Raw genomic sequence first — 23,705 nt, 5'->3', positions numbered from 1 at the left:
TTGTCCAAGTTTTGCTGCTGTATTCAAAGTCAACCGTTACCTAGGCCATTAGTGTCTGTTATCACTCATCATGTTGCGTATACTATTTATCCAGGCTCCGGCGGTCTCGGAGGAAATCAAACTTGCCCTGCATCCTTCTGAGAACATGGTAGGCCATCATCAAGGTCTCCGTCAGGATAACGACGGCTACCATCTCTGCCTTTTTCCTTATCCTTTCAGTGAGAGCTAGCTTTGGTCTGGCGAGCTTGCCATCCATCTCGTTCTCAAAATTTTCGCACATCTCGAGGTACAAACGAGGATTGTCAGTGATGACACCATCTATCAAGGCAGGCCCCTCGACTTTTCCATTGCGGCGCCGTGGATGACACAGATTCTGACGGATACACCATTCCATGTGGCGAGGTTCGTTGACTGTCCACGTCATAAGAAGCTTGTCAGTCTTTCCAAGTTCGCGTAAGAAGAGTCTTCCTGATGGACCGATGAGAGTCTTTTGGTTGAGATTGAAGCCGAGGTTGGGCACACGCAGAAAGTGGTGTGAATATAAGAGGGAGGTGCTGATATGGGCCAACGGATAAGTTGGGAGTTGACTACGCGCAACCTGTAGGAATGATGCCTGTTCAAGCATGTCAGCTGCAACATCACCAAGGCGTCTATGTGAAAGTGAAAGTGAAAGCGCAGAAACTGTGCCAAGGGTGTCGTGTCAGCTTACATTCCAGCATCCCAGAATAATACGTTGATCCCATGGCACAGGTGCCTGGACGCCGTCTAGATCCCTCGCAAGTGCAGCCATCAGCTCTGCCGGGTCATCATCCAGCTGGGAGGCCTGCATTAGCTTCCGTCTGATGACACATGCTCGAGCTTGAGCTGATGCAGCAGACCTTGATATCTAAAACCACCCAAATGTCTTGCATTTCCGGCTGAACCAACCACTGAAGAAAGTCTTTGAGCCGCGGCATGGGTTCATGAGGCTCGGCTTCTGTGCGTAGAGTGCTGAGATACTCCCACGAGCACTCTCCAATGCGAGCTTCAATGCCGAAGCAGCGTTTAAGGGATGCGTCCTGCTCAAATGTCAGCCGAGCCGAGCCAAGGCAAGTAAGACAAGTTGTGGTGATGCATGTAATGTCATGGAGCTTTAGCTTACATGTGATATCACAGCAACACCATCGGCCGAGATATGAATATCTGTCTCTATCGCATGAGCACCAGCTTTGACTGCACCTCGGAAGGCGGCCATGGTGTTTTCGGGCCAATCAAGCTTTGCGCCGCGATGAGCAATCGCCTGTGGGAGTCGCCGAGAAGGATCTCGTGGTGACGGTCTGGCGGCGGCCCATGGCGCTGTGATGAAGTGAATTTAGCGGTGTTGCAACGGCTTGTATTCTCGTTGGCGTATCTGACCTCGAGGAACGGGCCCTGGTTGGGCGTTGTTCTTGATTAAAGACTGTCGCTCCGCCTCCATTGTTGATGTCTGTGGAAGGCGATTAAGCCAAGTTGATGAGTGTTGATGATTAGCAGCAGCGCAATAGGGTCCCTGCCAATGGAATGGCTGAACTGACCAAACAGATCGACCAACACACGCTTTCTTGCTTAGAAAAGTCAAGGTCATGGATTCGAGTATGGAGACGACTTAAGACCAGGGCACTCATGTGCTTTCGTTGGCCATGGTCAACAGAGCTTTCTCCATCAGATCCACTGCTCGGATAGAAACACGATAGCAGAATGGGGAGTCGTGACAGGTTGATTCAACTGGAGACGTCATCCCGCCCCTAAATACTAAATAAGGTAGCTACTACAGGCTACATACCTAGGTAACCTACTGTACCTATTTCTGCTAGGTACTATCGTGCACGGCCACACTTGGCTTCGCTTTGGTAGCTTCACTCCAATGTGATTCCACCTTGACTCTCTAGTTAGACTCTCTATAGTTAGGTATTTTGGCCAGAACAGCATTTCTGTGTGCCTTTCTTCTTCAATTGGCTCGGGTGACTGATGGATGGTCCAGACTCTCTGCATCCTCAGCCATCAACCTATATAACGTAGCCCGCTGTCGATCCATCGTCAAGCTTGCTTGCTTGATATGATCTGATCTGATCTGACCCAGGGAGGCCTGGGAGTCAAGATTGACTCTGATGAGAGACAAGGACGGAGAACCTGAGCCATGTCATAGTATTTGGCACCAACTTGATGAAACTGCAAGACGTATAGGATGTACGGCCGGGTCGTTTCCCGAGGCACACCGGCTACAGCCAATCTTGTGCCCATCCGGTTCAGACTCCTGAGGCCAAGGGGTACACCTATTTGTTTTTGGCACCCCAATTCAATACCAGAAGCTTTCTTGCTCCCCGAAGACGATTTCCCCCAGAACCCATGTACTTGCTTGCTCTGACCGGGTCCTTTGGCTTCTCCAACACCGGCAACGCATGTCAGACCCGGTCCAATCCTCCCTTGAGGCTTGTGCAGGCGTCGATTCTCATTCCTGCGTACTGCATTTCCTGCAAGACCGGGCAGCCGGCAGCCGGCAGCTGCGAAAAAAGGTCCCCTGCTGTTGAAAGCCAACAAATAAATACACCGGGCCCGAGCGAATCAACTACTCATATCGCGTTTCTAAACCGCTGGACGAGTGGGCTTGTTTGTCTGCGTTCTTTTCATTCATTTGCAAGTTACGAACTAACAACTAGATGGTCTAGCATGCCGTATTGCGAGGCCAGTCCTTGAACTGCCCATCATCCTTATTCCACGTCTACGTTTCCTCTGTAGAGGATAAGAGACTCCAAAATACCAAGTTTGTGACAAATTTCTCCTCCCAGGTATAATAGTTGGCCAATAAAAGTAGATCGCTCAATAGAAAAACACTCAACGACAGTTAATTCCCAGCCCGACTCCCATTCATCACATCGTTAAAATTCATGTCCCCAGTATTAACTCCGTTGTCAGACCCGTGCCAAATCCAGAGGTTTTCTTCCGTTGTATCATTCTGTCCACCACCCTTACAAGATAGGGAACGTCTCCATATGGTCGGGCATCATATATCCTTCATGACCATGTTGTTGAGTCACCATGTGGTTGCGATAGTCAACGCTCTCCACGCTCAGTCCGAGTTCCGAGGGGCCAACCTCCTCACCCGAGCTAAGGCTCTCGTCACTCATGCTGAGAACACTCTGGGGAGGCTGCGGGTTGTTTCCAAACTCGGCGATGCTGAACCCGCCGAGATCCCAATTGTCCGGGGGCCAATCACCACAATTGCTAACAGCAATGGCACTCTCGTTGACAAGTCCTTGCCCACCATAGATAGCATCGTATACGTTGTTCATTCCACCATCCAATGATCCAAGCAATGTTTCCCACTCAGTCGTTGAAACCCCGTTCACCTTAGCGGCAGCAACCGAAGAGCTCTCCATCATGTGATGGGCCTGGTTTGTAGGACCAGAATGGGAGTGCGCACGTGTCTGTTGTGGTGAAGTTGGCTGTGGTGACTGCGATGAGTGGGCAAAGGGCATGAAGTCGAGATTGCGGGACAGGGGGGAAGCCTTGCGGTCTGGGTTCGGGGACATCGACATGCGATGTCCTCGCTGGAGCATGGGAACCTCGGCCTGAAGATTGTCAAATGATTGACGGCCCCGAGCACGGTATAATTCGGGTCGCTGGTCGGCGACACAGGGCATCGTCATGCGACGCATCCTCTCCTGGTGGTCAATCAAATTGCTCTCGCTGGCTGCAGCGGCTGGGAGCTGACCGAGGGGGCAGGCTGCCCTGCCCTTCTTCTTGGGTTTGGTAACCATGTCTCTTGGTGGCGACCCTCGGTTGGAGACGGGCGCGGGGGGCATCGACACCTCACGTGAAGTGTGCATTGGCGAGACAGCGGATTCGTCAACTTTGACCAGCACGCTAGCCACACGCTTAAAGTCCAGTGAGCCAGAGCCCTCGCTCTTGTCCAGGATATGAATAACGGCATTTACCAATCGTTCGTCATCGCGCATGAGTTTGCTGTCTTGCTTGAGATCAATCGAGTGGTAGAGCAGCGCCATGCCACAAACAACCAGCAGATCCGTCTTGTTCAAACAAAATGAGAAGGTCATGCCGCGTTCTTCAAGCAGCTGGACAATCTGAACGATGTGCTTGCTCGACGCTCCGATTGACATCAGGGCCGAGGCCGCCTTGGAACCCAAACTGGAGCCTACTGCCGGACGATAGATAAGTGTTCGGATGTAGTAATAGGCCAGTGCCAGCAATGGTGAGCGGCTACCAGTCACATCTGTGGATGGCTTATCTTGGACGAAGTTCAGTCGCAGATGGGTAGGCAGCTGGTCATACCAAGCATCAAGCTCACTCTCAAGAGCAGCCATCTGTTGAAGCGAAATCTCGTAGGAGCTTGAGGCGGGGTAGTTCTTCTCTAGCACCTTGGCGAGGATGCGAGTCGCACGGAACAAGGCTAGTGCACTCGAAAGGCGAGTATATTCACCAGGAAGCGTAGGCTGGAAGCCCTGTTCAGTAACATACTCATCATCAGTATCGCATGGATACTCGGTCTGGATATCCTCTTCTTTGAGAAGCTTAGGAAGGCCAAGAGTAGCGGCAGAAAAGCAATCGAGAGTGTAAATAGTCCAGAAGACCTTCTTTCGTGTCTCAATTGTGAGAGCACCGAAGGAGAATCTCCTCTGACTCTGGTGCAGGCCTAGGCGATGAGAGAGGCCGACAGCGATGCCCTTGTAGTGCTGCAATCGCTTATAGTCTGCACGCATAGTGCAGTAAAGGAGGGCGAGAGACAGGCACTGTAAGGTATTCATAGTATCCTCCATGAGAATAGCATCCAAAGAGGTTTGCCATTGCTGCTCACATGCAGAAAGCTGGGGAAGGTCAGGGTTCTCTGATGACAGACCCGCGATGCTGAATACGAGGTAGAGTTGCGCGAGCTTATGGTTGCCTTTGATCTTCTCGGGATCGGCGACGAATTCCTCGTAGACATGGAGGAATGTGGGCTTGTGGAGGATGGGGAACAGAGGAGCCCACTCCTGGAAGTAAACATTTACACAACGGTCAGAGAAGAGACGAGGAGGAAGCCTAAAAGATTGCTCTGGCGATTTGGGACCAAGGGGCTTGCAGCCTTGGATATGCAAGAAAGCCTCTGGGTTGAAGTCGGTGCTAGGTTTGCCGGTTTCTTGAAATTTTCGCTTGAAAGACTCTGTCGAGAGTGTCAGTTGCGTTGACTCATAGGAAAGGATGGAGACAAGTACCAATAAATGTTCTGCCGCTAGACGCGCCCATAAAATAAGAATCAGAATTCTCGACTCCAAGTAATAGAGGTGCAGCTTGCACGCGGAAAGTATCTTCTTTTGCGGCCATGGCTTCATTCCGTGACTCGGGTACAGCTGGGCTGCTCGCCGGCATTGTAGGACTTGATCGGTTGCCGTGAATTTTCGAGAGCACATCTATCTTCTCGTCCTTCTCATCTAACAAGTCCTTGAGTTCTCGGACTTCGCTTTCTAATTGTCGCACGCGCTCCTCCAAAGATTCGGTGTAGCCACGAGGGAATGCGCGGCGGCTAAGCTTGTCGCTTGTCCGGCATTCAAAGCCGACGTTAGCACATTGAGAACATGTTGGCCGTATTCCATCACACCGAATCTTTTTGCTTCTGCAACGATCACAAGCCTGTGCAATCCGACTCTGAGAGCTGGTGCCCACCTTGATCACCTTCATAGGGAGAATTCCGGGCATCTTAGCGGTAGTTGTTCTGTGTAGGTAGGTGAAGGGTTTGAGTCGTTGAGTTGATGGGACCTGGGTGGAACAAACGGCTAAATTGCCGAAGTGAGGAGACTGGTCGGTGATGTGGGTGCCAGGGTTGCTCGTTTATTGCAGTGTTCCTTATATACGGTGTTGTCCTGTGTTCTTGAAACGGTCAAATTCCGAAATGTTGAATGGTCATAGCCGAGGTCTTGTCGAGTGATTTTAGCACCGGGACTTAGTGAGTACAGGCGTATTGTGATTCAGTGACTTGGTTGGTGGGGTTTAAGAACGCGGTAATGTGAAGTAGCCGGGTAGATAGGTAGGCTTTTGTTTGCTATGGGGTATCTTGAAGAGAAATGTTGAGGTAGTAGGATTGATATATATATATACGAGTCCAGGGGACAAGAATAGAGATAGATAGAGAAATAATGGTAAAGATGCAAACGTAAAAGTGGGAAAGATGAGAGGATCCAGATTCTTCAGGGTGGGAAAGAGCAAGATTTAGTAGAAAACGAGGAAATGGGAATGGGCCCGGTCGTTGGCTCTTTGAGGTGTGGAGAAAGAAGTGGAAATCCTGGGGGAGGCCCAGGGACAGTGGAGAGGCCAGTCAGTGCCATGCTTGTTCTCGATTAACCTGGTCTTCAACAATGAACGAACGAACTTGAGAGGGTACCATGAGAAATCTGGGGATGGGGGCGTGCTCTTGGCATCCTTGATCCCAATGTCAACGCCGATGCCAGTCCCGGTCCATGGGCCTGGGCAGGCGTGCATCATGACGATGGATACAGTGCACGACTTTATAATGCCACTTCATTTTTCAGGGACCAGGGACATGCCCGGGGAGGGGAGGGAATGGATGCCATCGAGTCTGCCGTACTGCAAAGGTGCAAATGCCGAGAATCAGATGGTAAGGCAATGCCCTCTACACAGCAAATCCAAACGAAGCCCTATCTGTTACAGTGCGAGACCATGAGCGGCTCCCACTGGGGAAAATATGTTGACTCGATTCAACTTGCTCACCTCACCACTCTGCGAGATGCTATGCGCTAACGAGTTAAGCTGAGAGGTACATGGAGTACATACAGCCGCAGCGCGGCCATTTAGCACTACCTATTTTGTGACTGAGTGAGATGCTGTGCTTGGGGGCGTGCGTGATGACATCCAATCCGTTATGGTGGGGGGGTGTGTAAGAAAACGTGGGCTTGTGCAATTGATACTACAAATGAAGAAACATCGATACAACTTAACTCGACTCAGCTAAATTCATTAGCAGGCATGCCCCTTCTTACATGCCAGAAGACTTGAGAGCCGAAAGTGTTAAGAGATCAAGAGACTTTTCCTTTGCTAGAGTTGTCAACGGCCATAAAAGATTAGGACACAAGGACATGCAATAGAGGAAATATGAAGAAGAATCGGAAAGACAGACACATTAATGTGCTATTCACAATGCAGTACCCAATATTGAGTTGCGATATGTTGTATTCGTTTTGTCTACAAGCGTCGGCTGTAATCTGAGTCTGATATGCATTCTCTTACACAGCTCCTAACACAGAAACTGCAGGGCTTTAAGTGCCCTGCCAAGAAGGGGGAAAACAAAAGGTTTCTTTCAAGGGCATATTCCTCTGATTATCTCTTGGCTCTATCCATGGTCCCGATTGCCACTTATGCTCTGTTTAGTGGCTATTAACATATCGGCGATTCTAGCTCTTATCAACTGCCAAAGGATATACAATCTTTGACCCTGACTTCTTCAGCACTGGGAGACGAATATTTAAAAAAAAAAAAGTAAAGATCAATGAAGCTCCGTCAAGAGAAGTCCCCAAATGTGACCTGAACAAGTGAACACTGGATACAGAGGTCATTCTCAGCTTCAGGTATTCTTCGCTCAGCCAATGGTGGCCCTTGGCTGGGGGGAAGAAAATGGCACCACTCGCAAAACTCTAGAACACTCCAACATGTTCACAACAGCCCATGGCATCACACCCACCCGGCACTGGCCGCTTCTTGTCCAATTAGTTATAGTTGCTATGGTCTGGGTCCTTTACCCCAGATTAACAGGCATTTCATTGACTCTCTGTCCGCGATGAATATAGGTAGAGTATTTTGTGGCAGCACCTCGATTTAAATTTTAGTAAACATATTCCATTTATCTCTTCTGATACATTTGGCCTACAGACTGTGGCTCCGACGGAACATGGTCAACTCTCCAAGTCACTTCCTGGTGTATCGACATCCCTTTCGATCATGGAGTTTTTCTTCACCTCATCGCAGCCTCCGTTGGTAACAAAGCCTGTAATAGTTTCTTTAACACGCATGGCTTACTACGGGCCAATGCTTCTCCTTTGCGATGCCGCTGAGCCACGAGGTTGATATTAGTGCTGGGGCATAGCGCTCACTAGCTTGGTTGAGTTGACAATTTTTGTAAATAGGTCCAAGCCAACTGGCTGCTGGCATACGGAGCCGCAGAAGCAGAGCGGCTCCCGTTTTGACTAGTAAACAGGCACTTATTAACCACCCCATGCACCCCTATCATGTCTCCGGTCTCTGGGCATCTCACGAGACATATCGTGTACAGGGTGATGCCACAACGGCATATGTTTACGATGATCGTGGATGGACCCTTCAGTTCACCCAAGATCCACGATAACCCCAGATATGATCGTGAGATGAACTGGTCATGATGCTGTATGTGCTAGCATTATAAGCCTGGCCATCCCAGCATCCCCCCGGGGAACTCTGGGGTAACTGATGTGAACCGGATGAGAGATGTGGCGAGCTCTTAAGCCTCTTTAGTTCGCACGTTTTCTCGTAACGCTCCTGACTCAGCTAAGAAACACGCATACGCAGATCCAGCTATTCTGACCCATAAATGTAGATATTAGAACAATACAACAGCGGCACAGGTAAGAGAACCCAAGTAAGGGGGAGGTTAACAAATTGAAAGCTCCGCAAAGCTGGGACCAACTAAATACCAAGAAATTGCGGTATACAGTACACTCACCGCGGTGGACGCCTCTGGTGTAACTCTGTGTTAGGTGAAGAGGAGATCATCGGCTGGCTTGGGGGTTGCTCACACGAGCTGAGTCGAACCTCATTAACGGACGCCTTTGCCCACACCTGACCCGCCTTATTGCCATGTGCCCCGAGCTTCCAGTTGATCTCGAAGCACAACCATCAGCAGGCCACGCCTTGGATTTGCATGTCAAACACTGTCAGCCCTGAGATCGCTTCTCTAGCAGGCTTAGCCTCAAGCCTCATGCCCTGGGGGAACCGCAAAAGACCCACCTCGGAGCCGCAGTCGTTGACTAGGGACCTAGTTGTCGCAGATCACTGATCCGCAGCTAATTGTAGCGTACCCTGGTGCTAGATAGCCTTCGTCCTTCCCACAACGGACCTGTCTTGCTTGGGGCATGAAACTAACGGCGAGATTGTTGGCAGACAAGCTTCATTTCTCAACAACACCAAACTATCTCGAGCCGTGACTGAAATATAATTACGGACGGGTATCTCTAGTGGATGGGAAGTTCTTTTTGGGGGTCCTCGATAAGGGCCAATGCCATCAATCTCGAAACCCAAGCACGAATAGACGCCCAGCCTTATTCTCTATGATTTCTTGCGTTGCAGGCATCATGAACAGTGCCGCCTCTTCGACACACGACAAATAGATTATCAGGGGAATATTGTTCATACTTTTGTGACTGTCATCGGAATGTCTAGATCCCATTTAATGATCGTTACTAGGTTAGAGCTGGAAAATATTATCAGGGGAAATTTCTGACTAGAAACTCAAGCATTTCTTACCTACCGAGACGTCGCTCACACCTTGCCGTCACCACTTCTATCTCCAGCCCAACTGGTCACACGGATGATTTTTCTATACACCGGGCTCATTGATCTTATACAGCACATACCGTAACTAGACTAAGACTTCAACTACCTACTCAACTACATATTCGTGCCACAACGCGTCTATGCCCATAGTTACCCTCAATCCGCCGTTTTTGTAGTCTCGTCGATTCAGCCGCCATCTCTCTGGGGCACTAGGAGCTTGCTAAGTGATATATTCATCCCCGGGTCCCGTTTGCATTCGCTATGCAGTGGAAAAAAATAAGGGGCTTGTATAGTAATTTGTGCAATTTGTCGAAGGAGCATAGTGCATATGCGATGATGTTGTCGCGAATTTGGGCGACATGGCGTGTCTTTAAAGGAGATAGAGGTGTGGCTAATACACGACTGTTGTGGCATCATTTTCTCCGCGTTTCTCCACGAGAACCGCCCGGGAGGTAGATCATGTTCAACGGGATCTGAACTCTGGCGAACATCTGGGGAAACCGAAAGGATGTACATTTCTTTTTTAGGATAGACAATCTCGATGAGCCTTGTTCTTGACCCGCACAATAAAACAGAGAGACGCAGTTTTCCTCGACAATCTCGGCGGCGCATGAATTGAAAGGCTTTTGTGTTGCGTTAAGGTTCCCCAAAACGTTTATGGCCCCTCTGCTTCTACGAGGCAGAGTAATGAAAGAGGGTTCTGATTTATCTGGCATCAATGGCTATTCATCAGGGGCTTATTGTCTCCTCAAAAGTATGGCACAACTAGTTTCTCTGGCTAGCAATCCGTACCCAAGGCGGATCCCTTGAACAAAAGTGTTACGGATGCCTTCGCGAATCCTAGAGATAGTCGGCTAGGAAAGTAGCAGGAGGATGCCATTCTCAGTACTGCTCTAATTGATTCAGCCAACAATGGACTTTTGCAAACGGAATTTGCCCGAATCTCAGTTGATGCCATCTCGAGGTTTAGTTGGTCCGAAAGTTGAAAGACGCTACATCGCATTCTACGTTGCGGAATGAGAATACTTGGGGAGCTGCATACATACTGGTTACCAGACACTTGCCCATGGCCTAATCCCCATGACTCTTCTAAGAGATAGAGCAATGCGATAGGTGAACAGGAAGCTGAGAATTCTCTAAAGTGACGCGAATGCCAACGTGATGGCTTCGCAATAGCTTCGTCACACAGGGTGCCATTCATGCTACATAGAGAGAAAAGCAAGGATGTACTCCGTACAGCAGGTGAAGCAATTGCCGGCTACCCCACAATCCCAGCATGTCAATGCTCAACAATAGCCGACAAGCATCCAATCCAATGCAAGGTGTGCTTCGGTCAACTGAAATCCTCTTCTTCATTGGTCGCTGGTTGAAACGCTTGCCTGTCTTGGGAAACTTCCATCGATCCGAGATATGCTACCACGTGGTCGTCCGCAAAAAGATGGGTCCTCTATAACGCCGTCCCGATGACGCACCTCGTTAGTCGTTTACTCATTTTGGATCGTGCAAGCAGATGTATCGGAGAAGTGTAAAGAAAGCTCGGTGTGTGACCGAGCACCTCCTGCTAACTAGGTTTCGGGACATAGGTACAGGCTAGTAAGCCAAGAATGCGGAGAACGTTCCCTGACATTCAAGGACCTGGGGGAGTTTACGGGGAATCTGGGGAAGTGTTTGATCCAAGTGCTGCTTGGCCGGGACCGCATACATGAAACATGGGAATTCGAAAAATAACACCACTGCGTATAGGGCAAGCTGCGGCAAGTCATACCAGTAGTCCCCTGAGCCACTCGGCTTGTCGACTTCTTTGCCACATCATAGGTCATGGATGGATGTGCTGAAATGAAAAAGAAATACTGAAGTACGTACCTGTTCATCCAAAGCTATGACAGCGCTTTCAAGGACACTGGCTTCGGTTTCTCTGAGCTTTTGAGCCAGCTGAAGGCGGCCGTCTCTGATCTGTCCGGCCCGGAGCAATGGCTCAAGTTCATCATGGGAAATCCCGGAAGAGAGCTGCATGAGATGGTCGGTTACGACCTCGTGCAAGACCGAAACAGCTCGAAGCCTAAAGATCTGGCAGAGGGGGTGGTTCTTGATGAGATCTCCAAAATCCTTCGCTCGAGCCGTGGCATCTTCTTCCTGCCAGAAAAGCCTTAGCTCCCGGTCTCCGTTTGTTCCTTGGAGGACCCTGAACTCGAGCCCATCCTCCTCATTCAGACACATCAAGTAGACAAAGGGACATTGCCAGCTTATTTCCCCATCTGATCGAGATAGCTTAAGAGTCGGCGACCCTCGAAAAATGTGGAGTTTCGCTTTTGCTAATGGATCATCGGCCAAAGACTGCAAAGGTAGAGTCAGTTCCTCTACAGTGGACTCGCGGTCAATGAACCCATAGCTGAAAATCATTTCTGCGGGTGACTTTTCTCCGTAGGATATATTCACTTCGTCTCCAATGGATATTTCCATACCGGGCCGAGAGAGTAAGACAATGTTGTCTTCCTCGTCTTCGTCATAGTAAGCAGTTTGGGAGTGCGAGTGATTAGCCATGTCAAGGACAGGAACCATCGCGTGCCCAGATCTCGGTAGTTCCAGACACCGAGATCTGTACCACGCGTCAACTAATACCCAATCGCCAATAGTCACCGCTCCTCTTTCCCAAAAGAACGAGTTCCAAAACGGGAGAGCTGATGATTTTTCAATGAGCTCATCAAACTCCTTATTCAGAGCTGATAGCTTAGCGTCCAGTGCAGCCTACAGTGTAGTTAGAATCCCTTTTGTTCCGTTGCGGGGAAATCCCTCTTCTAGCAAAGAGCCTGCGGCTCCGCAACCCCCCGGGTCTAGTTATGCTCGTGTGTTTGTGGGAAAACATACCTCTAGCGAAGTGCCCCGGAGCAGAGCTCGCTCAAGTTCCGACCACATTGTTGGGACTGGGATATCACGAGGCAGAAACTTCAGGTACTCTGTCCATGGTGTTGGCACAAGATCTCTGGGGCTCGAAGTATCTCGACGGGAGAGAACTAAATGTGCCAAGAGATATATCATAATATCTGTCCGGGTCGACTTCGATGAGGAGCAGTCAGCGGTTGTTAGTGCACGCTCCGAGACTAGAGCTATTGCTGTATTGGAGAACAGATGTCTCCTGGTCTAGTGACATACCTGATGTCCTGCAGAGTCAAGCAGTTGCCGAAAGTTTTGGTCGACCTTGGAATACTCTTCGGTGGAGGCGGTTGAAAGGATCAAATCATGAGGAACCTGTAGTATCTTTTTTGGGTGGTTGTTGACATGGCCATGAGTCTCTACCCTAGCTCTTTCGCCCTTTTCGCCATCTGAATTGCAAACTTGGCCCTCTGTCTCTGGTTTGTCCTCTGCTCCTTCAAGTCCCCATGTTTCTACACCTGCTGTCAAGTTGTTGGTAGCCACTAAGCCAATTCCCTTTTCATCCGTCTCTTGCAATTTGGCGTTGGTAAATTCCACATCATTCAAGCGTGCCCAGGTTGGGAAAATGTCGATTGGTAAGGTTGATTTTGAGACCATGGTCCGAAAGAGTGAGCCCTAGATAGGTCTATCAGGTGGGAAAACGCAAAGGCTCCCGGGCTTTTTGAACAAGAGAATGTCGGTTACTACCACCTATGCTTACCACAACTTAAGCGTGAGACAAATGGAAAAGGTTCAGATAGACATACCCGAGCTATTACCACCGACCACAAAAGCTAGACCCACTTCAGCCTCTTTTGGCCGAGAACTAATTTTGCGCCGAGAAGCCTTCATACGATGAAACTGGAGTCACATATCCGTGCTCCGTACACTCATTGCCTTCGTATCATATCAACGGCAGAGTCTTTGCGCCCTTTTGATAACATACCTAAATAAGGATCAATCACTGCATCGGTGTTCTGCCGTTATTTTGTCAGAGACAAGTCGCACGTCAGTAGATATTGTCTTGGACTCCAACCACGAAAGCAAACCCTGGTCTTTTTGTATTAGGGCTGAATCTAGCGACTTTATTGCCCTCAGTCAAGCCTCTATTAAGTCCTTGGACTGAGCAAAACGCTTCTTCGTTATGCCTCGCGATCCCCTCATCGGCCTCGTGGGAAAGCCCTCGGCTGGTAAGAGCTCTACGCTCAACAGCTTAACTGATGCTTCGTCTAAAGTTGGTTGGTAGAAAGACCCTGGCCAAAGCTGTTGGAACTTGGCGCTGATCGGAAATGAAATAGGCAATTTCCCGTATGCTTCACCCTTGTCTTACACTACATGTCTGTCTCTGTTGCTCTGCATCTCGGAGCCTGTAGCCCTGAAAGCTCGTGGTTGTTGCGAGAGCTGACCTTTCTAGGTTCACCACAATTGATCCCCAGCGTGCAATCGGCTATCTTCAGATCGAGTGTGCTTGTGCGCGGTATAACGTATCAGATAGATGCAAACCCAATTATGGAGCTTGCGTCGAGGGCCGTCGTTCTGTACCTATTGAGCTTCTTGACGTCGCCGGTCTCGTCCCCGGTGCTCACGAGGGCCGAGGCCTGGGGAACAAGTTTCTCGATGACTTACGACATGCTGATGCTCTGATTCATGTTGTCGATGCTTCGGGTACTGTCGATGCTGAAGGAAAGGAGACAAGAGGCTATGATCCTTCCGTGGACATTGCTTGGCTACGAAGCGAAATCGTAGCTTGGGTTCTCGGCAATCTCATGCAACGATGGGGATCTATCCGACGAAGGCACCAGGCTATCAAGGCAACTGCTACAGAAACACTGCAAGCGCAGTTCTCCGGTTACGGTGCGACATCGACCATTGTGAACCGTGCTCTTGATCGCTGCGGCATCAAGGAACCCCTAGAGGATTGGTCTAATGAGACCGTAGAGCTGGTCGTCAATGCCTTCATTGATGAAAAGTTTCCTACGGTCATCGCACTCAACAAAATCGATCACCCAGACGCTGATAAAAACATCTCCAAAATCGCCAAGCAGCAGGACCCTAATACCATTGTGTTATGTTCAGCCATCTCGGAAATTTTCTTGCGGAAGATGGCTAAACAGGGCTACATCAAGTATATCGAAGGCAGTGAATTCATTGACACCAAGGAGGATCTTATAGAGCAAGGCGACCCGACGGGCGGTGGCCTCAAAGATCTCGACGAGAAAAATCGTAATCGAATCGAGAATCTCAAGGACATGGTACTTTACCGCTTTGGATCTACCGGTGTCGTTCAAGTCCTTTCTAAGGCCGCTGAGATCCTTGGTCTCGTGCCCGTTTTCCCCGTCCGGAATACTTCTACCTTCAGTTCTGGTGCTTCAGACTCCAAGTTTGTTTTCCGCGATTGTGTTCTTGTTAAGAAAGGCAGCACGGTCGGTGACGTGGCTCGCAAGGTGATGGGAGATGCACCTATCGCCTTTGTCGAGGGGGCTGGAAATATCCGAGTATCTGAAGACGATTTTGTCGCTGTGGGCAAGAATGACGTATGTTGCAATCTTCCATTTTCCCAAACTCCATGCTAACAGAGCACATTCAGGTTCTATCATTCAAGGTCGGCAGAGCTTGAACTACAAACATCGTTGGTTGAGATATTTTAACTATCGTTGCTGTCTTCAGAATGCATATTTGTACGACAGGCGTTGGGATTGTTGTTCTTAGATCGGGGTATGAAACGTCCACACAGAAGTCTTTGGACTGATATCGAAGGGGGAAACGATATGCTCGATATAACGCATTCGGAAAGAGAATTGATTGATAGCATGTCACTTGATTTGTCTCATGTTATCTTGTGTGCAATACTAGAGTCTTGAGGGGCCGACAGCCATGAATCGCAAGCCTGCGATGCGAGGTCTTCACCTCCATATGAACCCCGCGAGTGTATCTCTTATGGCGAAGACAAAATTATATTCTAAATGCAATGCCTCAATGGGGGCAATTGGGACTAACCATCTATCTTCAGTGGCCATTCCCTTGGCCTGTCACCCCATATAAGCTCTACTCCGTGCATCTCCGTCACTTTACGAAGTTTGTCTCCCCATTCCCCATGAACTGTTTTCTGGTAAATCCGTTGTATGTGGGTAACCTTGAGTATCGCTTCGATCATAATGCACAACTCGCGAGCCTCATAATGCGACGAGTTGATTTCAAGAATCTCGAGGTTAGGGAAGCTGGCTAGAAAGTTCGGCAAATACATCTCGTCGATGGTTTTGGGATATGAGCGGAATCGGAATTCTGAAAGCCCGATAGACCTGATAGCCGGCTCTCCGCGCAACCAGGCATGATCTTGAATGTGTTTGGTACTGCCAGATCCTTCGAGGACGCCTTGGGGATCGAGAGGAAAGGCAAGATCAAGAGTATGGAGTTTGTGCGAAGTGAGGGTATCACGAAGCACCTTTTGCAGTTTTAATGGCGGTACCATTGCTCGCCGGAGACGTAATGACCGGAGATCTGAATACTGGCAATTCTTGTCATACCCATCGGTGGCCAGCATCTCGGGCTCTCGATTCAGTATCTCGGACAACATGATCAAGCCAAGAGGCCCCTCATCATCAGGTCTCCATCGAAAATCAAAATCAATGTATTGCAGTGTGTGGCCTCCACGCAGCGAAGTTACTTGCTGGATTGTTTGTGCAGTGTTCAGGTCAGAATCGTTGGGTCCATGTACTGTAACTGCTTTGAGTTCTGGCCAAAATTCATCCAGCTTAGCATCTGCAGGAAGATCCCCAGAAAGTTGAACGTCTTTCAGATATAGTTGCTGCATGCGTGGCGTCTTTGAGGCCAGATGCCACTACACCCAGTCAGTTAGGCGCTCAGTTTTCAAGAGAATAAAATCACTCACCATACGCAGTCTGAAAGGACTCGGTCTTCGAGGCTCTTCAAGCCGCATGTACTGAAGGTTAGGTAAGTGTGGAAAGATGGCCTGGTTTGATGAGTCGATTTGGGGTAAGCCGTCAATGTGTAGAGTTTGCAAGCTCTCATGGGCATGTTGTAGGAGCGATACCATGATATGGGGCTTCGTGATGATTATGTCTTGCAGAATGATATGGTTCAGCTTTTTAAGTATACCCTTTCCTTCCGGTATACTTAGGTCTTCTTCAGTAGAACCCCTCAATTCAAGATGCTCAAGGTTCTTTGACCCTTGTAATAGGGCAACTAACTTTTGCTGAGTGAGTCTGAAGCGAGATATGTCCTCGACAATGATCTGACGGACGTCGTTTCCGGAGAAGGCAATCAATTTCTTAAGTGACTTCACGCCAGGTGGCCGGTCATGGGCAAGTTTCTCTCTGAAGAACAAGGTACGCCACAGCCGCTCATTGCCATGACTAGTAAGGTACTGCCTCCATTCCTTGGAGACACCGGTACATCGGACGAGAGACCCGAAGTCGAGGTAGTGGAAGATACGCTGAACAATCTCCTGCGGGTTTCTTAAGGGGTCTTTGCGATAGAACCGTATGTGCAGTGGTTGTCTTGCGGCTCGGAGTTTCTAGCATCAGATCAGTAAATAAATCCATTCACTTTCGCATGAACAAGCAGCTCCGTACCTGAAACTTAGGCGATTCAGCAAGACGGTGTTTATTTCCCACTTCGATGCCGGCAGTGTATACTTTCCATGCGAATTCATGTTTCTTTTGGAGGCGCGATATTTTGCCCAATCGTAAATACCCCTGAACAAGTAAGTATCCTGTTGAAATGTGTTTGGTGGGGAGGTTCAAACATCTGGAAGCCGTGGTGCAAGTTCTAGTATCCATTCGGCGTCCTTTTGAGCCCTCTCAAGCTCCTTCATCTCTTCAAATGTTGCGGCACGGTAGTCAAGGGCTTGTATGTGTAACTTATTATCGCATTTGCTAAACGTCTTGCGCACCCTGCAGGCACAGGTATACATGGCCTCGTGGAAGATAGAGCCGCCCTCAGAAGCAACCTTTTCGAAGTTTTTGCAGCTACATCGTGGCCGTTTCTCTTGTCGAGTACAAACGCAGAGTTGCATTGCCTTGGTGCGAATAGTCAGTAACTGGGCAGGCAAGCTGTGCACAATAGGCCTCGTACTTTGGTGAATTGCTTGAGGGCGGGTTTGTATTGCTTGGCGCCATACAGTTGGCGGCCTTCGGCAATAGCTGACTCTTGAGTTCCGGAGGCCATTACTAGTCGCGCTCAATAGTGTTCTGGTATGTGTAGCTGATAGATGGTGATGTTTCAGCGGATTGCCTCATTTCAACTATAATAGTATGGCCTGGTTTCCTTATTAGCGTTGAAACAAGAGTTTAGGCAACACATTGATATGTGAATCGATTGCTTCCCAAGTGGCGAGATCGGGTCGAAAGACCGCCCAAAGTACCGTCTGGGCATTTTATCTGCGATTTCGCGAACAGAAGCTTTGAGGTTGTCTCACCTGTGCAGTTGTCTGGCCAGGATCGCCAAGTGACCGGCGCTTGTGTACCCCCAAAACGACAACTAAGGCAGCAGAGGTCAAGCGTGCTCAGCATAAACATCCCTGACACTGTAACTTCAGGTTATGTCGATACCACGGTCGAACATAAGTTAAATCTGTTACTCTAGCGTCGCTTCCTTGGCTGCGTGGAGGGGTAGGTGAATGTATACCTAAGGATGTGGAAGCTTCCTAGACGACGCGTTTCCCTTCGAGTTTCACTTAAACTTCGAGTTACCCTACACCATAAATCTTTTTGCTTTATGTCTGGCCTTCTAACAAGTTCAGCTGCTGAACTACTCTACCTTACCTATACAGAACAATAAAGAACCAAATTGCCGCATGCCGAATCAATATAAGTCGATAGTAGCATCTTGGTTGGAAGTAAGAACAGCAGTAATCTCGTTGCCATCTAACGTAAGTAGTTACTCTGAATCGAGTTAGAGGCCACTCGATCTGTACTGTTTTCAACACAGGTACACAACCAGCCCTTGGTTGGTAGTAATACAACAAGTCTAGATTAAGTGTAACGGTCAATACCGGCCGCAGGAGAATTGCAATTTCTTGCCTTTCTCAGGAGCCGACAGCTAATTTTGTTCTCCTGTTATCCTTCCACACTCCATAAATTCCCCGGATCAGGTGAAAACGGGCATATAGTTATACAGCAGCAGTGCATGCGAATAGAAGAACTCGAAGGCCCCGATAGATTAAGCAAAAGGCCCGTTTGTGAGAGGAGATGATAATGTTGATGAAGTAACGGTCGAGTGTATGCCTGCTTTTCAGGGGTATGCAACATTGCTTGTTCAAGTTATCATCTAGAGTTGACCACAAAGAGCTGTAAACCCGATGATCAACTAGACGTATAGAGTGCATAAAATGTAAAGGTACACCAATGGTAGATTGACTCAACAGTCTGCGGCTCAAGCAGCATTGCAACACAATGTTGACAACTCACGGTCAAAACTGTATCCATACCCAACTTGCCACCAGACGAGCGTATACGAAGCCGTGATGTATGGTGGCTATCAATGGGGATCCAATTATATTGACACGGTAATCTCTAATCAAAAGAGCCGAATGGTGGCCGGAATGAATCCTCTGACACCGTTGCTAATCCAACATTCTTCGCCATGGATCAAAGATTTGGAATCGATAACTTGCTCTGAAGCGAGTCCTCTGCTCTTGAATCAGCATCGAGACTCTTGTTGTTCATTGACTGACAGGGGGGGTCATACCGTTCCAATGCCCAACGTCTCGAGGTTCCATCTTGGCCGCCATTCCCTTCCTCCCAGCTGAACTGGGTTGCAACAGGTGGTGTAACCCAACGGCCGGCCCTCCAGAAATATGGCGTAGTAAATGTCCCTTCCATCACAGAACCGTCGTCTTGGCTTACGATCAAGACCTCTACGGGGTCTGCATAACTAATGCCAGCACGCTGTCGGGCTGCGTCGTACATGGCCCTCTTTGTAGTTTTAAAATGAGTATACTCGGACCTCGTCGTTGAAGCCTGATCCAAGAGAACCGTATAGGCAGAAACCTTCTGTGGTTCGCTTTCCAGCGAAGGACGAAATGGGTCTGGAAGCCGAGCTGGCAAGAGGTTGTGTATGGGAACCTCGGGTGTGCTGGAGTGCTCGATTCTGATGTCGCCTTGATGAGACACGACTATTTTAAGTTTCAAAGGTGTTGGATGAGATGGCCCTACAGCGCTTGCAATGAGTTGAGCCAGATATGACAGCCCATCGTCACCGGATATTTGGTCTGCTGCGGACTGCCAGCCCCAATGTGTCGCTGCCTTGAGGAGCCGATCGCGATGAAAGTCAAGCATGTACAGAGGGGAGTTGTTCTCAGAGTTCCAGCCCTCGCCAGCGCATCCTCGACTTTTCAGCTGTGCAAGTCTAGCGTCGTACCTCATAGAGGTGAAAATGGAGAAGTCGTCGGGCATTTTTCTCAGTGCATGTTTTTGGAGTTAGTCGGATATGACACTTAAGTTTTGAAAGCGAGCTGGGTTGCATGGCCAAAGTTGTAACATTAGACCTAGAGGTAAGGAAGTAGGGCAGAATTAGTAATATGGAATCCGTTTTGAACAGAAACAGAAACAGCACAGCAGAGCAAGCGAGGTTTCTGGTGGCTGTCAACATCTCCCCATCTCCATGGATGAGATGTCGAATTGATTGCCTTTAGATGCAGTAGCCGCTCTCTCCAGGGCTGAGCCGGGGAAGTAGGCACAAGGCTTTGTTGATGTCCCAGAGCCAATCATGATATGGATGTTGCATATCCCAAGTTTTGGTAAGTGACTGTTTTGACAAGACCTGTATTCAAGAGCCAGGCATTGTCCATTCATCCATGCCTACCTAAGCATGGGTTTGTATATTATTCCCCTGCATTTTTATCGTGAAAGGGCTTTCAAGATCGATCTCATGTAGGAGAGTGCCGAATTATGGAAGAATCCCCGCAACATGTCACCTCATAATTCGCAGAAATCGGCAGACCGCCAACCATCAAAATCACGACAGGGGTCGTGCGAAGAACAGAACCATTGAGTCAGTCTGTTAACCGCCAGGGATTATAAACATATCCGACTTCTATATGATGAATCTCAGGTTATTATAACTAAAAAAGTACTAAGGTAATAGTTTGTAGTTCACATCAAAGGATAATGTAAGAAGTACCCAGCTGAGTCTATAGGTAGTAGGTACCTACCTACCTACCGAGACCAGCCCGTCGTCCAAGTGCCTCAGGCATGAGGGTAAGGTAGAAGGACGTCACCAAAGACATAGCGTCACTACCTCTCACTCAGGTCTGGGCATCCATATCCAAATTCACCAAAGTTGGTGCTGATCGGAAAAACTTTCAGTGGATCCGGCCCGCGAACCTCCACTGTTCGCGCCAAATTTCAAACAGAGCCGTCAGCTTTTTCTGCGCGTGCCCAGCCCAGCCCGCCGAAGCTACCAACTGTGATCTGGTTCTGGTTCTGTGATACTGCTTCCGGTCCGCGCCCATACATCATCGGCTTCCCGACTCCCTTCAATCCCGCATCGACGGCTTCACTTCTATTCTCGCCCCCCGCTACGCCGATCCTCTTCAATAACACATAGACTTCGCAATGTCGGGTCCAATTCCGTCAATGGCTCCAGGCCAGCCAACCTACGTACCCGTCGACTCTTCCTCCGGCCTCTGGGAGCGGTTAACACATTGGGCCTCTGAGAACAAGACCGTCGTCTACACCATTGCAGGTGTTGGTATTGCTGTGACAGGTGCCGGCGTTATTTACTACCTCAATGACAACGTATGTGCCATTGCCACTGTCTCCATTTTGATGATGTCGGATATTTTTGCGGGCACCTTGCGGCTCTGTATCGGATGGATATCACTGCACTAATAATGAACAAACCTTGACTAACTTGCAATTTAAAACTGCAGAGCGGCAAAGACACAACACCAAAGTTGAGCAAGAAGGAGAGGAGAAAGCGAAAGGAAGCCGATCGCAAAGCTGATAAAGAAGCGCCCTCAAGTGGCCCCTCTCAACCCAAGCCTGCTTCTGCCGAGAGCGAGCCCGAGCTGCCCGAGGTCGATGAAGAAACTGTCTCTAGCCTCACCCAAGAACAGCGTGAAGAGTATGCCGCCAAGCTGAAACAGGCTGGCAACAAGGCCTATGGCGATAAGTCATATAACAAGGCCATCGACCTCTACTCTAAAGCCATTCTCTGCAAGGCCGACCCTGTCTTCTACTCCAACCGGGCAGCCTGCCACAGCGCTATGAGCGAATGGGACCAGGTTATCGAGGACACCACTGCCGCTATCAACATGGATCCTGAGTACGTAAAGGCCATCAACCGCCGTGCTACTGCCTACGAGCACCAGAAGAAGTACTCCGAGGCCCTCCTCGATTTCACGGCCTCATGTATCATCGACAACTTCAAGAGCGAGTCTACGGCCCAGGCTGTCGAGAGACTTCTCAAGACTTTCGCCGAGCAAAAGGCCAAGGAGATGATGGCTTCCCGACCACCTAAGCTGCCCAGCCCCATCTTTGTCGGCAACTACCTTCAAAGCTTTCGCCCTAAGCCTCGCCCCGAAGGCCTTGAGGACTCGGAAGAATTGGACCCTGATACTGGTAAGGGACAAGTGCAGATTGGACTCCAAGCTCTGGAGAAGAAGACTGGCGATGGCTATGAAGAGGCTCGCCAGGCTTTCGAGAAGGCTCTAGAGCTCGGCGATCTGGGTGAGCACGAGGCGCTTGCTTATAACATGAGGGGTACATTCCGGACCTTGCTAGGCAACCATGCCGAAGCAACACAGGATTTCGACAAGAGCATCGAGCTCGACCCCTCTATGACACAGAGCTATATCAAGCGTGCCAGCATCAGCCTGGAGCTGGGTGAGCCTGAGAAGGCCGAGGCTGAGTTTGCCAAGGCTCTCGAGCAGGATAAGAACGACCCCGATGTCTATTACCACCGTGCTCAGGCCCATTTCATCAAAGGAGACCTTGCCGATGCCCAGAAAGATTACCAGAAATCGATCGACCTTGACAAGGACTTCATCTTCTCCCATATTCAACTCGGTGTCACCCAGTACAAGATGGGCTCAATTGCTTCGTCCATGGCTACTTTCCGACGCTGCATTAAGAACTTCCCTAAGGTACCTGATGTCTACAACTACTATGGAGAATTGCTCCTCGACCAGGGTAACTTCTCTGAAGCTGTCGAGAAGTTCGACACGGCTATGGAGATGGAAAAGCAGACTAAGCCCATGTCAATGAACGTCTTGCCCTTGATTAACAAAGCTCTGGCTCTGTTCCAGTGGAAGCAAGACTTTAAGGAAGCTGAGGCTCTTTGCCAGAAGGCCCTTATTAGTAAGTATTCTCCTACACAATGCAGCCAAATATTATCCTAACAATAACCTAGTCGACCCGGAGTGCGATATCGCAGTCGCTACCATGGCTCAGCTTCTCCTTCAACAGAACAACGTCCCTGCTGCTCTCAAGTATTTCGAGCGCGCGGCCGAGCTCGCTCGAACTGAGGGTGAGATTGTCAACGCCTTGTCATATGCCGAGGCAACCAGAACACAAGTTCAAGTCACAGAGAAGTACCCAAAGTTGGCAGCCAAGTTGGCAGGTGGTGCTGGACCCGGTGGCCTTCGTATGGGTCCCCAATAAATGTTGTACGAGAAATAAACACCAATCAATGAATGGCCGAGGCGTGTAAAGTGTACGAATTAGGAGCAGACGAGAAAAAGGATGGCGTTGATTTAGGATGGGACGCGGGACATAAGCACACTCTGTCCACCGAGGGAGCTTACCCAGCTGCTTCCTCACCAGCAAGTGAGGTCCAATGCTCTGCAGTTGGGAACTATAATGTACACAACTGAACCCAACTGTACCTGTATATAATAAGTGCTTCTCTTATATTTTTTCTCAAGCATATCGGGAATTTTTGAGGATGGACGCAGGGCAGGTACTCAGCAGGCTTGGACATCGTTGCACCGGTGCTTTGGAGGAAGAAAATGAGTCGTATTTTTTTCGTCACGCCCTGTCCAATGACTTGTTTGTGAATCTGGTTCTCAAAATCACTATGTAGACCGATATGATTGAACAGCCTACAAAGGCAATGTCATTAATACCATGGAATCTCTACTCCAATAGCCTCAAGCACTCCATGACGTTTTCTGGATCGTGTTTCAAGATACATATATACAAAAATGGCGATACCCCTCCCATCTGTCTACCTCTCCTCTTGTAATTGGAGACGGTTCCGTAATCGTACAGAGAAGCAAAAAA

At 49.2% G+C, this 23,705-nt stretch overlaps 7 protein-coding genes across 7 annotated transcripts; 2 read left to right on the top strand and 5 right to left on the bottom strand.

Annotated features, from left to right (window-relative positions):
• Positions 1-82: 82 nt before the first annotated feature.
• On the bottom strand, positions 83-1,456 carry FMAN_07718 (uncharacterized protein; the record flags this gene model as incomplete). Its single annotated transcript, XM_041831376.1, has 5 exons — positions 83-613; positions 710-814; positions 879-1,058; positions 1,142-1,335; positions 1,396-1,456. 5 exons carry the CDS (start codon positions 1,454-1,456, stop codon positions 83-85), a joined length of 1,071 nt encoding a protein of 356 aa, XP_041681945.1.
• Positions 1,457-2,984: 1,528 nt separating this feature from the next.
• On the bottom strand, positions 2,985-5,709 carry FMAN_07717 (putative transcription activator protein acu-15; the record flags this gene model as incomplete). Its single annotated transcript, XM_041831374.1, has 2 exons — positions 2,985-5,176; positions 5,229-5,709. The coding sequence occupies 2 exons, from the start codon at positions 5,707-5,709 to the stop codon at positions 2,985-2,987; spliced, it is 2,673 nt and encodes an 890-aa protein (XP_041681944.1).
• A 5,173-nt stretch (positions 5,710-10,882) lies between these two features.
• Positions 10,883-13,077, bottom strand: FMAN_07716 (uncharacterized protein; the record flags this gene model as incomplete). The annotated part of the gene is made up of 4 exons (XM_041831373.1): positions 10,883-10,996; positions 11,413-12,294; positions 12,415-12,603; positions 12,700-13,077. The coding sequence occupies 4 exons, from the start codon at positions 13,075-13,077 to the stop codon at positions 10,883-10,885; spliced, it is 1,563 nt and encodes a 520-aa protein (XP_041681943.1).
• Positions 13,078-13,603: 526 nt separating this feature from the next.
• FMAN_07715 (putative GTP-binding protein) lies at positions 13,604-15,076 on the top strand (the record flags this gene model as incomplete). Its single annotated transcript, XM_041831372.1, has 4 exons — positions 13,604-13,697; positions 13,758-13,767; positions 13,955-14,993; positions 15,047-15,076. 4 exons carry the CDS (start codon positions 13,604-13,606, stop codon positions 15,074-15,076), a joined length of 1,173 nt encoding a protein of 390 aa, XP_041681942.1.
• Positions 15,077-15,451: 375 nt separating this feature from the next.
• On the bottom strand, positions 15,452-17,646 carry FMAN_07714 (uncharacterized protein; the record flags this gene model as incomplete). The annotated part of the gene is made up of 5 exons (XM_041831371.1): positions 15,452-16,297; positions 16,349-16,993; positions 17,052-17,174; positions 17,225-17,497; positions 17,554-17,646. 5 exons carry the CDS (start codon positions 17,644-17,646, stop codon positions 15,452-15,454), a joined length of 1,980 nt encoding a protein of 659 aa, XP_041681941.1.
• Positions 17,647-18,996: 1,350 nt separating this feature from the next.
• Positions 18,997-19,874, bottom strand: FMAN_07713 (uncharacterized protein; the record flags this gene model as incomplete). The annotated part of the gene is made up of 2 exons (XM_041831370.1): positions 18,997-19,108; positions 19,168-19,874. The coding sequence occupies 2 exons, from the start codon at positions 19,872-19,874 to the stop codon at positions 18,997-18,999; spliced, it is 819 nt and encodes a 272-aa protein (XP_041681940.1).
• A 1,161-nt stretch (positions 19,875-21,035) lies between these two features.
• FMAN_07712 (putative mitochondrial precursor protein import receptor tom70) lies at positions 21,036-23,084 on the top strand (the record flags this gene model as incomplete). Its single annotated transcript, XM_041831369.1, has 3 exons — positions 21,036-21,218; positions 21,353-22,781; positions 22,834-23,084. 3 exons carry the CDS (start codon positions 21,036-21,038, stop codon positions 23,082-23,084), a joined length of 1,863 nt encoding a protein of 620 aa, XP_041681939.1.
• Between the last annotated feature and the right edge of the window lie 621 nt (positions 23,085-23,705).

This window comes from Fusarium mangiferae, assembly GCF_900044065.1.
Source record: "Fusarium mangiferae strain MRC7560 genome assembly, contig: FMAN_scaffold005, whole genome shotgun sequence".
NCBI classification, from domain to species: Eukaryota; Fungi; Ascomycota; class Sordariomycetes; order Hypocreales; family Nectriaceae; genus Fusarium; species Fusarium mangiferae.
Note: the sequence above shows the minus strand (reverse complement) of the source record. Positions and strands in the feature narration are given on the sequence as shown.